The sequence below is a fragment of the Hordeum vulgare genome, chromosome 2H, assembly GCF_904849725.1.
Source record: "Hordeum vulgare subsp. vulgare chromosome 2H, MorexV3_pseudomolecules_assembly, whole genome shotgun sequence".
NCBI classification, from domain to species: Eukaryota; Viridiplantae; Streptophyta; class Magnoliopsida; order Poales; family Poaceae; genus Hordeum; species Hordeum vulgare.
The window spans coordinates 655,891,024-655,907,012 of NC_058519.1; the positions used below are offsets into that span (position 1 = coordinate 655,891,024).

The window sequence follows — 15,989 nt, forward strand, 5'->3', positions numbered from 1 at the left end:
TCCACGTTGCTCCACCGAGTGTGCCGACTGGCAGAACGGCGAGGTGGACGGCGCGCGCCGGACGTTTCGCCGACCTCGTGCTCGTTCCGGCCAGCTTGACGAGGATCTTCATGGGAATTGGCCATGTGTACTTCTGCTGCGGGCCCGCGACCCGCATACTCGGAAGGAAACTCAGTCGGAACCGAGTCCGAGTGCTGGGACAGCGGGGCAACCACAACGTACTCTAGAACCGCCACTTGAGAAGACGCGTTCTGGCGCGCCTGGGCGTGTTGCACCCAACGCTGGAGCCGCGGACGGCGAGACCGCTTGTTGCGGCGCGTGACGGCGGTGCAGGTCGACACCGGAGCCAACTGCTAGAGAAGAAGAATGCCGCGGGCGCCGGCACGGAAGTGTGTAGCCCCGCGACGGGGAAGCGCCTCGACGTCGAGAGGAGCATCCCGAAGCCACGCCGAATCGTCGACGATGAAGGAGAGAGCACCGAAGAAGATCTGGTGACCCATGCTCGAATCTCCACCGGACGACATGACGAAAGGAAGTAGTCGCAAACTCGCCGGAAGTCGCTTAGACGCCTGCCCCAAGGTGGGCGCCAACTGTCGTGGGTATAAGCCTGACAGTAGATGTGTAGGGTACGAAAAGGATGGGCATAGCCTTAGCTACGGCGAGGTTGTATGAGTTCAGGCCCCTCTGCGGTGGAGGTAATAACCCTACGTCTCAGTGCTCTGGGAGCTTGTTGTCGAGTGGAATATGGAATACAAATGAGTTGCTAACCCCCGCACCAGTGGGGGAGGGTGGCTTATATAGAGTGCGCTACCCTCCACAATGGTTCGGTGCGCAGGGGTGGAGTAGTGGCGAATAAATGCTTACGTTACAGGTAACGTACGTCTTAAATGCTAATAAAGGCGTGTGGAAACGTACGGCCGTTTCCCTCCTGGGGGGTTACGATGTACAGAGTGGAATCCAGTCGATCAGTTCGATACGCTCCGAATGTTCGTCTTCGACTGGATGGTCGAAGGTCTGTTACCGACTGGATGGTCTTAGTTCAGTCGGAACTGACTAAGGGCCTTGTCCCTTATGAAGGGTAGTCCTTGGGTAGGAACCTATAAGGCAGGCCTATGACCCTACCCTAAGACTATAACCCCATCAGAAACCATGCCATTCTAACAGACGAGCAGTTCAAGCCTATGAACCATTGCCATACTAACTAACCTGTCTGCCCTGTTCCTTCTTAGGCTCACCCAAGGACACAGAGTTCCTCAACACCCTTATTCAAAACTACCACCAGATGAAGCAGATCTTCTCCTTCGAGCTGGCAACCAGACGGCTATTGCTGTATCATAGCGGTTAGCCACACATGTTGGCGCATTTAACTTGGTAGTCTTGGTGTCTTTTTTTGAAACAAGGCATACGACGAAAAAGTTGGAGACGTTACTGAGGGAGGAGCAGGAGCCGTAAATCTGAGGAACGCGCCCTAGACCTAAAAGAGACGTCGGGAACTGCCAAACCGACCGCCATGCCGCCGTCGACATTGCTACCTATGCGAACGAAAGACTTGCTTTCTAAACGTTTTTTTACGGTTGTGCTAATTCTCAGTCGACTGAGAATTAGTTATGTCTCAGTCGACGAGATTAGCTGTACGATTTATTTTATTTGTGTTTTATCGCTTAAGTGTTCCGCTCGTTCAAAAACATAGTGGACTTTGTCTCGGAACCTCCAATGTGGTGCCTTCAGCGCCAGTTAGGGGAACCGGCGTGTGCAGCACTCCTCCTCATGGGCCGGCTCATATTCAAAGTGTTGTTCATTAAAAAAATCAACAAAATGTTCACATAATTTTAAAAAGTCCAGTTTTGCGAAAAAATTCAATGATTATGAGAACAAATTCCCTGATTTTTAAAATATGTTCATGGATTTTCAAAACATTCACAGAATTCGAAAAAAAAATCATCAATATTTTAAAAAAGTTCATTAATTTTTAAAAACATTTCATTGACGTTGAAAAAATTCCACGAATTTTAAATTATGTTCACAGATTTTCGAAAAAGTTCACGGATCTAAAAAAAACGTTCATGGATTTTCAAAAAAGTTCAGCGATTTAAAAAAAAATTCATCGGTTTAGGTAAAAGTTCATGGACTAAAACACTGAGAGGATCTGTACATGGGCTGGCCCATTGCGGAGCGTTGCAGGCGTCGGTTAGCAAAATTTGTCTGTAAACGAGGCCTGTGACGCTAAATAGGGTTTGCCCTTTGTCTCAGCAGGTAGAGTTTGCTATGGGGGTTGTGTCCATGTTTGGGCTGTGCCTTTCGGTGCTTTTAAGGTTATTTTTTTAGTGTTTTCTTCATAGATCTCCCTCGTATATTTTTCTGTCTTTTTTTTTCTTGGACTTGTTTTTAGAAAAGCAAGATCACTGGGGCAGTGTGTTCACGTGTACTTTCCCCTTCTTTTTTAACTTCTGTTCTATTTTTCTATTTTAGTGTATTTATTTGCCATTTTTTATTAAGCTGTTTTACATGTTATTTTTATTTTTTATTCCTTATTTTGGGAATATGGAACATCTTAAATATTGCAAAACAGACGTTTTGACACACATGAAAGATTTTTACTCTCACTTGTTGATGTCTTTTGTGCATTGATTTTTTGTTTTATTTGTATGATGCCAATTCTTTTTCATCCTTTACTTTGTTTCATTCATGTATTACCTGAAAATATTTTTCATTGTCTTGATATATACTTTTTTTTTCCTACGCCAAGTTGATAGAGAAGCGGTATTTTTTTCCTTTTCTTTTCAACTACTAGAAAATCTCATGAATCTTATGGACAACTGCAATTATTGGAACCCACATGCAACTATACAAGGAGGTAGAACACATGCATAGTTGTATGCATCTAAACCCATGTGCAGCTGCAAGGAGTGCAACATGTACGCAATTGTGACGACCTGTGTGTGGGGATGAAATTGGGAATACGCATGATCTGGGGCATTTTATGATTTAACTTTTCTTTTGTATTTTTGAATTTTTTTCCTTTCCCATCCACGTGGAATTCCAGATTCAATTGATTATGATTTCTTGTGTTTTTTCCTTGCAAAATTGCAACTCGATGAGTTGTCTTTTTCATTTTTCTCTTTGTATTGTACTTTTCATTCCCTTTTCCCTGCCAATGACACGGTTGTTGCTAGTTTTTAAAAAAAATGGAGAGTATTTATATCTGGTGGCCTAATCTTCCGTGATGGTAACTACTCCCTCCGTTACAGTTTATAAGGCATGCACGTGTACCTAGGTCGTTAATTTGACTTATATAAAATATATTATTTAATATAAAAATTATATCATTAAAAAATAGAACATCTAAAGTTTTTAATGATATATTTTTATAATATATGTCTCTCATTAAGTTGGTCAAATTGACGACCTAGATACACGTTTCGACTTATAAACTGGAACAGAGGGAGTACATGTTTTCAACTTAACCGTAATTGAGTGATGTTTTCATAGCTTGAACGCGACTGCAACTCTATGATGTTGTGTTGGAAGGGCAATTACATGCCTGCCACTAAGCATGCAGCTGCAAGTGTCATCCCTGACTTCAAATCTATGATGATTTATCGTGAGGGTAGTTGCATGTCCGCCACTAGGCATGCAAGTGAAAGTGTCGCGCTTCGACTGCAACCGCATGTCTTCAACGTGCGTGTAAATTTTTGGTATTTTATCAGGGGAGGGGAAGTCGAATGTCTACCAAGAGGCACACAACTACAATTGTCGCGCCTCGACTACAACTTCATATCTTCAATGCAATTGCAACTCTATGATATTTTGTCGAGGGGAAGGTATGGTTGCATTTCTGCCACTATGCACGCAACTGTAATTGTCGTCCCTACTACAACTTTGATGGTGTTTTGTTGCGGGAGACTTTTGCATGTGTGCGAGTGAGCAAGCAGCTGCAAGTGTCGCACCCTGACCGCAACTGCAAGTCTTCAACATGACTGCAACTTGGTGTTTTATCGTTGGAGGGGGAGTTGCATGTCAACCACTAGGCACGCAACTACAATTGTCACGCCCCAACTGCAACTACATGTATTTAATGCGATTGCAACTCTGTGGTGTTTTAACGAGGAAATGGGTAGTTGCATATGTGTCACTGTACACGCAAGTGCAACTGTCACCCCCTGCTTCAACTTGGTGGTGTTTTGTAGAACGGGGAAGTTGCATGTGTGCCACTAGGCATGCTAATGCAAGTGTCTCCAACGACTCCAACTCTATATTGTTTTTACCCAGGGAAGGGCGCAGTTGTGTGTCTTTCACTAGACATGCAACTGCAAGTGTTTCCCCCTACTGAAACTGCATGTCTTCCACACGACTACAACTAAGTGGTTTTTTGGGGAGTGGGCAATTTCATGTCTATCACTAGGCATGCAACTTCAATAGTCATGCCCCGACTACAACTGCATGTCTTCAACGGGATTGCAACTATCTACCGTTTTATCTTGCCAGACCGGGGGTGGGGGGGGGGGGGGTAGTTGCATGTCTTCCAGTAAGCACACAACTACAAGTGTTGCTTTGTACTGCATGTCTTCCAGTAAGCACACAACTGCAGGTGTTGCCTTGTACTGTAACTGCATGTCTTCAACGCGACTGCAAGGTAGTGGTGTTTTGTGAGGACATGGGCAATTTCATGTCTACTAGGCACACAATTGCAATTGTCATGCCCCGACTTACGTCTGCATGTATTCAATCGGATTACAACTCTCTAGTATTTTATCTTGGGGGGGGGGGGGGGGCGATAGTTGCATATCCACTAGGCATCCAATTGCACGTGTCGGCTAGTACTACAATTCTGTGGTGTTTATCTGGATGGGTAGTTACATGTCTGCTATTATGCCTGCAACTCCAAGAGTGCCCCCGACTATTATGGTGCTTCGTCGAAGGAGGGACAATTGCATATCTGTCACTAGGCACGCATCTGCGAGTGTTGCCCCCGCTGCACCTGCATGTCTTCCATGAAAACTCAATTGTGTTTTTTATTTTATTTTTTGCATGATGCTCCACCTTCCGCACCCCACGTGTTTGCACATTTTTTATTGTTTTTACCTAACCATTTTGACCTTTTTTGAAGGCGGGAACACTCTTTAAAATTATGAAGATTTTATAGATGTTCGAACATTCTTTTGACTGTGTAAAAAAATCTTAAGAACGTGCGGGACACATTTCGAATATTTCATGAATACGTAGAAAATGAGTATACACTTCTTTTTCATATTGTAAAGATCTCTTTTTGTGTAAGCTTGCATATTTATTTCTAGATGCATGAACGTGCTTTCTCGGCACAATTTATGGAATATATGAGTATTTGTATTTTTTCGTGTCAACATTTTTGATCTACATAACTAAAATATGCGCATGGTAAATATTTGTAATTTTAAGAACATTGAACGATCATGTGATTATTTTTTTTCAAGCGAATAATAGTTTATGGTGCTTTTTATTTGTTTTTGTCTCTAGGTGCAACTTTTTTGGTTTTATTAAAATTCGATTTGTAATTGAAAGCCACATACACAAAAGTCATTCTTAGTACTAACGTTCTATTATCGTTATTTAACAATGCAGACTACTTTGCGAATGAAAAAAAAAGACTGGGCCAATACTCAGATCTAAGTTAGAGGCACATTTTTGCTTTTCAAAAGTTGTAGGAACTTTTTTGGGGGGGGGGGGGGTCTAAGACGGCCGACCCTCTGATACTGAGTGCGTCAGCTGGTACAATAACTGTAGTGAATAAAAAATAGAAAAATAATGAATAAAAGGCCCTGCACTCGTACTATGAACAACCATCCCAAATAAAAGGAACAACACGAGGCCACAAAAAAAAGAAGGCAACGTATGGCAACCAACCCAGCCCAGAAAAAATTGAAAATAGCAACCAGGTGACGTACAAAAAGTAAACATACCACATACATCATGCTGACATCAGCCGACTGAGGCTTGCTTAATTCTCAGAGAACACTTTTTTTTATTTCATTCTTTAATCGGGGATCCCCTGGTTTTGGGAAACTTTTAAAAGCTTTCCAAACCGGTTTTTTACTGATTTGTTGGTCATTTTTGGGTACGGTTTTATCAGATTTTTTTCCTTTTCTAAAAGCATCTTCAACAGCCGCGCTATACAAGCGCCGCGCCGTAAAAAAACAGTTTTTAGCGCGCAACGCGGCGGCAGCTCCAGCGGGCGCGCAAAAACGACGCGCGCGCCATTTCCAATTCAGCGCGCTGGCCGAAACGCAATCCCGCGCCCATTATTTGCTGCACCGGCTTCCGCGCGCGCGACTCTCCCGCGCTCGCTCCTGCTCTCTCCCGCGCTCGCTCTGCACTCTCCTGCGTTCGCTCCGCCGCCCCCATCCGACCGCGCCGCTACCGCCGCTCGAGCCACCGTTCGGCGCTTCCCCGGCCTATCCCCGCGCCGCCGTCGCTGCCCGCGCCCGCCGGCGACCACTCAAGGGCTTCCCCGGCCTGTCTCCGCTGCGGCCGCCGCCCGCGCCCCCCGGCGACCGTTCAGGCGCTTCCCCGGCCTCCCCGCGGCGCCGCGCTTCCGCCCCACCCCCTCCTAGTCCGGCCGGCCCTCGCGCGCCTCCGACGTCCGAGGAACAGCGCTCGAGCGCTCGCTGCCGCGCCGCACCCGCAAGGTGTTCGACAAAACGCCTATAAGGTATGTATTGCTTCAAACTTATGAATTTGGTGCAGGTTTTGAATTGTAGTTTTTATAGTATAGTATTGAACATTATAGATGAGTTCGTCGTATGCTTCTTCCGAAGAAGAATTTGATATGGAAGAGGAGGAGGATCTTGCAATGATCATAGCTATGCATATCAATAAAAAACCGAAGCACGGTGGTTCGGTTATGGGTCGGGAAAAATTTTGGAGAGATATGATTGATGCCCATAACAGATTGATGAAGAACTATTTTGTGGAGAATCCCACATACCCGGAGTCGTATTTTCGTCGCCGGTTTAGGATCATGCCATTCGGCGTCCCGCAACACACAATGATCTTCAGAAGGATCTGATTGAAGAGTGGTGGGCATGGCATGGACGACAAAGAGCATGATTTGATTGCATTATTTGTATTGTATTGTTCATGAACTATTGGTTGTGTTTATTTCATTATTTGTTGTACTGAACGATAAACTATTTGTTTGAGTTGTAATAACTATTTATTGTTGATTTATTTTGTTTGTTTGATCATTTTTCTCCTATTTTTTGAAATATATATGTGGTTTGTGCCTGCTGCGCGCGCTGCATTTTTGGGCATTGCTGGAGCGGCGCGCGCGCGCTGCATTATAGCGCGGCTGTTGGAGCCAGCGCCTATCCCTGCGCTAAACCAGCCGGCGCGCGCGCTGTAAATACATTTTTTGGGCGCGGCGCGAAGCGCGGCTCTTGGAGATGCTCTAAAGTTTTTGCTTTAAAAAAAGATGAACTTTTCTCAAATTTCATTAACACTTCTTAAGAACATTTTTTTTTCCAAATTTGATGAACTTTTTAAAAATTTGATGAACCTTTTCCATATTCGAATAATTGGTTTTAAATTGACTAACTTTTTTCAAATCTAGTATGATATTTTTTTTAAATTTGATGATTTTAAAAAAATTCAATGAACTCTTTTCAAAATGGGTTAACCTTTTTGAATTCTTGAATTTTTTGATTTTCTGTGAATTTTTTGAATTTCTCTTTTTTTAAGTCAATGGTTGACCAGTGAACTGATCAACAACGACCGTTCAAACAGTGCCGATTAGGAGCTCCCTAGGTACGAAGACGTATTTCCTGCCCGATTTATGTACCCTGTTCCCGTTCAATTCCAGCATTTAATATTGCGTCGACGCAAATGGAGTCTTTTTTTTTTAATAAAGTATAGACGCGCGGACGCTACTGAAACTTTTATGTGCGATCAGGTGATAAAATTGGAACGCATGATTTGTGCATTCCAACAATCATACATACATAGTCTGATTTGTGCAAGCAGTGAAACGCATGATCATTGAATCATATCCAAGTTCAACACCAGAAAACGCCATCAAAAGCCAAACATTTCAGTGATCAGACAAGCTGGGTTACATGATGAAGCATTTCAGGGACACTTGCAACTTGCAAAAATATACGAATCAACTCTGATATAGCAAAGGGAGGCTGCAACTCCGATGTGCAGATACCTTAAGCCTTGGGTGATACTGATGGCTATTTCCATTCGCCTGAGCGTAAATAATTGAGTTGCTTCCCCATCTAAAGGAAAAACAAAGTTGAAATCATATCTACAACACATATAAAATGGCCCTATAGAATGCAGTAGTTGGGCTGAACATAATCATCAACACAAAAAAGAGACTACTTACAGTTTAAACGCATGACTGTTCAGGCATGATATAAACATGGACCCTTGTTTGTTGTTTACGTGGCTTAGTTGCCACTACCTATGTCCCAAAATATAAGATGTTACCGAGGTCGTATTTCATAGTTCGATAGTTTCTGATCCTTGGAGCATATTTATAATTTTCATTATCCGAGGTCTCTTGTTGCGTTCAGGATTCACACATATTAGACTTGTCTTGATGCATCTCTTTATTTGTTCACAATACGTGTCTAGGGATCCACATCCCAGTGATCTGTGTAACACATTTCTCCATTTCTCAAGCACCTGGGGAATCAAAACATACATATGGAATTAGTGTGCAAAAGGTAGAAGGCAACATCATGTCTGTGAAAAAAGAGCTATTTTGCTTACAAGCTTGATAAATTCATCTAAAGGTGTTCTACTGACGTCTGGGTAGTCCCTGTGTCCTGTTACTACCCCCATAATAATTACACCCAAACTGAAAATGTCAGACTTTTGTGTAATTGTACCTCCATGCAAAAACTCTGGTGCCATGTAACCTCTGAATCACAAAATAATGCAATTTTGAAGTGTTAATAAAAAAGACAATAACGAAATCAGAAACCAATGCAATTTTGAAGTGTTAATTAGCAGACCATAGTGAAGACACATACAGTAATTCTTATGACTATAATGCAAGGTATTAAAAATGCATTAACTTACAATGTTCCATCACGAGATGAAGTGCAAATAGTTTGTTGTTCATCAAGCAGTCTTGACAATCCAAAGTCGGCGATTTTTGGTACCATACTACCATCTAGCAATATGTTTGCAGGTTTCAAATCCAGGTGAACAATATGTCTACCCATTTGCTCATGAAGGTGACATAAACCATAGCAAATCCCCTCAATTATTTTATAGCGTGTGCTCCAATCAAGTCCAGAAGATTCATCTGCAGTTGCAACAAGAAGGAGAATTTTCTATTGGATGTTACCTCAGAAGCTACAATCTCAAACAAATACAAAACCGAGAAATAACGCTTATATTAAATGTGGTACCTGATAAAGTGACCCAAGGTAAAAAAAACTTATTGATTATTACAAAAATGTAAGGTGTTAAATAAAAATGAAAATCGTACCAGATAGATATTTATCAAGGCTTCCATTGGGCAGATACTCAAAACAGAGTAACATTTCCACTAACTCCGCGAGAACGTATTTCCCATCATGCTCTACGCATTCATTCTTTGTTTCGCAGCAGTAGCCTACAAATGTCACTATATTGGGGTGCTTAAGCAACATAAGATGGCACACCTCGCTGTTGAATTGCTTCTGCGGGCCTGGCATGAATGGCGAGATTATCCTCTTCACGGCAATCATTTCTCCATTTGGCAGCACTCCCTGTTTCAAGTCAAATTTAGTTGTTTTTTTTTTTTTTTGCGAATAAGGCAAGTCAAATTTAGTTACAAGGAGAGGCAGGAATTGGAACAAACGATATACATATAACATTTTATTTTGAATGATTGATTTGACAATTGGGTAGTAATCAATGATTTACCTGGTATACCACACCGACACCACCTTTTCCAAGTATTCGCTTGTCGGAAAAGTTATCCGTGATCTCTTTCAAATGTTGCAGTGGTATATCGTGTGGTCTCGAACTCTCCTCACGGAGTATGGTGGAGAGCACATTACCATGTGGGCAGAATGCTGCTTTGTGGTTGCGGCAGTGTAGCCATCGTGATTGTCATTGTCAATCTCGTCTTTCTCTGCGGTGCCCGGTCGTCTCTCATGGTCATGGGCACTGAACTTGTCTACGAGGATACCATGTGGGTCACGGGCGGAGTGAGAGGGCCTCGTCGGCGTACGCACCGGCGAGCAATGGCCCTTGTCCACAGGAACATCCACGGAGCCATCAATTGGTGTTACACTGTTGATCATCATCGTCATGCGCAGCATCTCCTCCCCATCCTCGTCCATGTCCTCCGACCAGAGCTCGGCCCAACGGTCCGACGGCGTCGGGAGGAGCGAGCTGCACGAGAAGAAAACCCCGATCGCGGAACATCCCGTGTCCACTGTCGACGAGGTTCCTGGTCTGCACATCCGATCCCCTGCTACTGCACCAGCACCATCTATTAAAGAGCAGATGAAGACAAGCTCATAAGGAAATTTGTAGCCATCGCGTGTGTGTGTGGGCTGGGGCTGGGCACCTACCACTTCCAGTTCCAGCACGGCAGCAAAGTAGAGTCGGTCGATCTTGAGCCCGGATGCGCCGGCGCCAGTCGGGTTCAGTGCAGTAGAGCGAGCGGCCGCTGGAAGAGACGGTGATCCAGTGGTCGGTAGGAGGAATCTGGCGGTAGGTGGAAGTTTGATCGGAGAGACTGGATGTTCTCTTCTGTCGGATGCTGATCCACGGCGCAGGAGAGGAGCATATATGCAAAGTTGGGCGTGGACGAGGACATATGAGAATGCGTCGGAGACGGGGATGGTGTGCCGAGGGCGAAAGGGCACCATTAAATTCAACAGTGAAAAATCGGTCGGAGGCGCGGCCTCTTCGATCAGCCACATGTTCTTGGCCCTACCTTACCCGCTATACTCTTATTCAACAGTGAAAAATCGGTCTATTTCGCTCGCTACACAGACGATATACTATTCGGCATTCCTATCGTGTCAAATTGTGTGGTTTCAAAGTCTTATGAGACAGAAAGTTTTGGAAAATGGAGATGTCGTTTTCACTACTTTGGTCCCTAGCGATAGGCATGAGTTATTTCGCCAAGCAAAGCTTTGTGTTCTGAAGGTAAAGAAAGACGGTAAAGCCCATTAAAAAGAGTGCCACGCAGAAGCACCTCCTGTGTCACTCGATCCAAACCCCACGGTGTCGGGGGTTCGAATCCGTCCTTACCCACAACCTTCCAAAGGGGGAAGGGCCTTTACTTTCCCCCTAAGGGTAGGAAAATCATGATCAGGATAGCGCTTATATTGCTAATAAAAGCATTTTTTTCCAATCAATTAGTTCATTTAACCAGGATTTGGTGTGGTGGAGGTAGAGGGAAAAGTAACTTTTCTGGGTCCCACCTAACTCTAAGCCAAGTAAGCGCCTCTTGGGTGGGTTAAATGCGTCTAACCAACTCTAACCTTCCTGTTTGGATGTTTTAGGGTTAATTTGGTCCAATCTAACCAACTTTAACTCTAACACATGGATCCAAACAGGGCCAAGGACATGTTTGGTCGTTTTGTGTAAATAGTGCCTGCACTTCAGTTACATCTCATTATAGCCAGCTTCAGCAAAAAACAGACAACAAACCAACATATGTCTATTGTTTAGTTATCTGCATTGCATCAAAGGTCTCTTTAGGACGGGTTGTTTAGTTGTCCGTATTTGTGCTTATGAGATGAGCAGATGCAAAGCATAGCTGTTTGGCTGCATACACGTTTGTGTTCTGCTTATCCGATTCAAATGTGGTGGTATTACCATCACATTGTGCGCACCACCATGAACAACACTAACAACAGCTAAACAAGCAGATTAACAACAGCAAACAACACAAAACAAGCAGATAAGCAGAACATAAACCACACTACTCACTAGATAGCATCAACAAAAGTAAATTTTCACACAGCAAGGGCAGTCCATGCCCCTTGCTTCAACACAAGGTGCTGAACCCTGGCAAAATATGAACAAGTTCACAGCAATGTCTCACACCACCACCTACTAACTACAAGTTCAGAGGGTCAAGATCTGAGGGCGAAAGCAACATCACCGATGCAACTGTGCCTGCTGTAGTGCGCCCTGCACCTGATGGAATTGTCGTGGTTGTAGACTTGCACCTTGAGACCTAGGCCAAAGATGCGCAGCACGACGAGGTCGTCGGGGACGATCTTGTGGTAGCAACAGAAATAGTCCCGGAACCTTGCAAGGACCATCGGACCATCGAAGATCTGGACCTGAACCCAGAACTCGCATCACTTGTTGGTTGAATGCCTCACCACGCACATGAGCTTCATTGTCAGCTAGGCTTTCATCAGCTCCACGAACTTGGGAGGGATGATGAGCATAGCGAGGTCCTCCTCATCCCTGATTTGCATGTAGAAGCGGAGAGGCTCTCGGGCCCCCTCCTCATGGCCGGTCCGAGGAGCTCATCCCCTTGAACGCGGCCGCCTCATGAAGGCGAACCTGCCAGGCAGGTTCAACACCTTGAGCTAGCGGTTCGTGGGGATGAAGTCCACGGCGGCCTCGACGGCGACGACGACATGGGATCCTCCTCTGGCCCTGTCCCATTCGGTCTTCATCATTAGTATCATGGGCATTAGTCCTACCTAAAGTAGCAAACACCTTGCTTCTACCTACACTCTTATAGGCAGAACCTTACTAATGGCGTTGTTACAGGCCAAGCGCTACTTCTAAGTACCACTAGCGAGCAGGGAAAAGGTGCTACTGGTAAATCTTATCAGTAGTGCTTGTGGTTCATTAGAACGCTACTGGTAAACGGGCCAAAGGATTTCCAGCGCTACAGCTAATGGCATATCTGTAGCGCGTTTCATACGATGGGCGCTACAGATATTTTTCTACCATTAAGTTCGCGGGTCTCACTTACCAGTAGCGTGCTCCCTGTTGACGCGCTACTGCTAACCTAATAATCAGTAGCGTGTTTCCAGCAAAAAACGTTGATGGTAAATTCCTATGGTTACGATGGCGGGACCAACTTAACAGCAACGCGTATCGGCACGCGGCACTACTGCTAGTGAAAAATACTAGTAGCGCTCATGTACAATCAGGCGCTACTGATATGGTCGCCATCCACATATCTTCCACCTTTTCCCCACCTCCTCTTCTTCCTCCTTCCTTCTTCCCCACCTCATTTTCTTCTTCCTTCAATGCTCCCCCTCCTCCCACTCTCTTCTTTGCCCCTACATCACGTTTTCCCCACCTCTTCTTCTCTCTTCTGTCTACCCAACCTCTCCTTTTCTTCTTCCTTCAATGCTTCATCCACTCTTTTCTTTGCCCCTCCATCACCTCTATTAATGCCCTGTTTGAAATATGACCTAGAGGCAATAATTAAATAGTTATTATTATATTTCCTGTTTCAAGATAATAGTTTATTATCCATGCTATAATTGTATTGAATGGAAACACAAATGCATGTGTGGATATATAGACAAAACAATGTCCCTAGTGAGCCTCTAGTTAACTAGCTCGTTAATGCATGTGTGGATATACAGACAAAACTTGATGGTTAAGGTTTCCTGGCCATATACAAGTGTTGTCAATTGATAACGGGATCACATCATTAGGGGAATGATGTGATGGACAAGACCCAAACTATAAACGTAGCATGTGATCGTTTCATTTTGTTGCTATTGTTTTCTGCATGTCAAGTATATGTTCCTATGACCATGAGATCATGTAAATCACTGACACCGGAGGAATGCCTTGTGTGTATCAAACGTCGCAACATTACTCGGTGATTATAAATGTGCTCTACAGGTATCTCTGAAGGTGTCCATTGAGTTAGCATGGATCAAAACTAGGATTTGTCACTCGGTATGACGGAGAGGTATCTCGGGGCCCACTCGGTAATACAACATCACAAACAAGCCTTGAAAGCAATGTGACTAAAGAGTTAGCCATGAGATTTTGTATTACGGTACGAGTAAATATACTTGTCGGTAACGAGATTGAAATATGTATGAAGATAGCGACGATCGAATCTCCGGCAAGTAACATACCAAAGGACAAAGGAAATGTTATACGGGATTAACTGAATCCTTGACACATAGGTTCAGCCGATAAGATCTTCGTAGAATATGTAGGATCCAATATGGGCATCCAGGTACCGCTATTTGTATATTGATCGGAGAGTGTCTCGGTCATGTCTACATAGTTCTCGAACCCGGAGGGTCTGCACACTTAAGGTTCGATGACGTTTCGGTATTATTTAGTTATGTGTGTTTGGTGACCGAAAGTTGTTCGGAGTCCCAGATGAGATTCCAGACATCACAAGGACCTCCGTAATGGTACAGAGGTAAAAATTGATATATAGGAACGTTGCATTTGGCTTCTGGAAAGTTTTCGGGCATTACCGGTAAAGTACCGGGAGTGACGAATGGGTTCTGGGGTTTTACTGGGTGGGGCCACCCATTCGGGTGAGAACCTAATAGACCTAAAGGTGGTACACTAGCCCTTAGTGGGCTAGTGCGGCCAGACCAAGATGGCCTATTTCGGCCAAGAAGCAAAGAGGGAAAAATTCCAAAGGGAGAGGGGGAATATTCCAAGTGGGAGGAGTCCTACTTGGAGTAGGATTGGAGGAACCTTTGGCTGCGTCCTCCCCTCCCTCGCTCCTATATATACTAGAGGAATTAGAGGCAGCCCTAACCCTAATAAGCCATGGCTGCCCTCTCTCTCTAGATCATTTTTTCCTCTAGATTAGTTCCGCAGAGCTTGGCGAAGCCCTGCTGCATTAGTTCACCATCACCACCACCATGCCGTCGTGCTGGAGAACTCATCTACCTCTCCGCCCTCTTGTTGGATCAAGAATGCGGTTGTCGTGGTTTTGTCACGGCAGATGTCCTTGTGAAAGGACTTAGTGTTGGAGCCATCGCACCTTGGTGGCGACTCAAAGGGGTTGAACGGGAGCGAGATAGAGATTTACCCAGGTTCGGCCCCTCGTGAGGAGGTAAAAGCCTACGTCCTGCTTTGTGTTGTATTGATGGTGTTTCGATTACAAGGAGGGTGTAACTCGCCTGACCTAGCACTCGATGATTTCTAACCTGCCCTCTTCTTCCCTGGGACTCGCCTTTATATACAGGTCGAGTCCTTAGGGTTTACAAGGATCATTTCCTTTACACAAATCGTGACTCTTCCGATCTCTAAGTCGCCATCTTTCCAAGACTTGGAGCCCTTCTCTACTATGGACTCCTTCCGAAGGTCTTGAACCGCCATACGACTTCCGGCCTTACCAGGACAAGGCCCAAACCACTTGGAGATGAGTCGCCAGCTTCGGTGACCCGGCCCAACTAGGGCGGGTTATTCAACAGATAATATCCCCAACAGTGGTGATCGTAATCAAGCTGTACGTGTGCTGAACGCGGAGCTGCCGTCCGTTTGGCACTAGATTGGGATGGATCATGATGGAATCGCGAGATGGTTCGTGATGAGATCGCGGGACGAACTGTGATTTGGATCGCAAAGATGTTTGACTACATCAACCACATTATATACGCTTCCTCTTAGCGATCTACAAGGGTATGTAGATGCACTCTCCCCTCTCGTAGATGATCATCACCATGGATAGGTCTTGCGTGTGCGTAAGAAAGTTTTTGTTTCCCATGCAACGTTCCCCAACAGTGGTGTCAGAGCTAGGTCTATGCGTAGATGACATCTAGAGTAGAACATAAAGGAGTTTATGGGCATTGATATTCAGATTGCTCCCTTCCTTAGTGTTTTCTTGATTCGGCGGTATTGTTAGATGAAGCGTTCCGGACCAACCTTACTCGTACGCTTACGAGAGACCGGTTTCATCGACTAACATGCAAGTTGTTGCATAAAGATGACTGCCGGGTGTCTGTTTCTCCAACTTTAGTTGAACCGGATTTGACCGAGGCGGTCCTTAGAAAAGGTTAAATATCAACTTGCATATCACCATTGTGGTT

At 44.6% G+C, this 15,989-nt stretch overlaps 2 protein-coding genes across 3 annotated transcripts; both read right to left on the reverse strand.

Moving 5' to 3' along the window:
• Positions 1–7,982: 7,982 nt before the first annotated feature.
• Positions 7,983–10,023, reverse strand: LOC123428486 (putative cysteine-rich receptor-like protein kinase 12). 2 transcript variants are annotated; one of them, XM_045112699.1, is made up of 5 exons: positions 9,898–10,023; positions 9,479–9,740; positions 9,064–9,292; positions 8,752–8,902; positions 7,983–8,664 (listed from the first exon to the last, which is right to left on the reverse strand). In XM_045112699.1, the coding sequence occupies exons 2-5, from the start codon at positions 9,717–9,719 to the stop codon at positions 8,479–8,481; spliced, it is 807 nt and encodes a 268-aa protein (XP_044968634.1). In that variant the 5' UTR covers positions 9,720–9,740; positions 9,898–10,023; the 3' UTR covers positions 7,983–8,478. The 2 variants fall into 2 exon arrangements, 1 of the variants encoding a protein (XP_044968634.1); XR_006622566.1 differs by lacking the exon at positions 9,898–10,023 and having other exon boundaries at positions 7,983–8,252; positions 8,363–8,664; positions 9,479–9,737.
• Positions 9,966–10,895, reverse strand: LOC123428926. Its single transcript, XM_045113022.1, has 2 exons — positions 10,554–10,895; positions 9,966–10,456 (listed from the first exon to the last, which is right to left on the reverse strand). Exon 2 carries the CDS (start codon positions 10,440–10,442, stop codon positions 9,966–9,968), a length of 477 nt encoding a protein of 158 aa, XP_044968957.1. The 5' UTR covers positions 10,443–10,456; positions 10,554–10,895.
• Between the last annotated feature and the right edge of the window lie 5,094 nt (positions 10,896–15,989).

Bases quoted from the DNA above. Each gene is read 5' to 3' on its own strand.
- LOC123428486 (XM_045112699.1), bottom strand. From the start codon at position 9,719: ATGATTGCCGTGAAGAGGATAATCTCGCCATTCATGCCAGGCCCGCAG. The intron at 9,293-9,478 runs GTACGATTTTCA...TTGCAACTGCAG, and splicing joins CCTTGATAAATATCTATCTG to ATGAATCTTCTGGACTTGAT. The intron at 8,903-9,063 runs GTAAGTTAATGC...TTTGTGATTCAG, and splicing joins TCATCTCGTGATGGAACATT to AGGTTACATGGCACCAGAGT.
- LOC123428926 (XM_045113022.1), bottom strand. From the start codon at position 10,442: ATGTGCAGACCAGGAACCTCGTCGACAGTGGACACGGGATGTTCCGCG.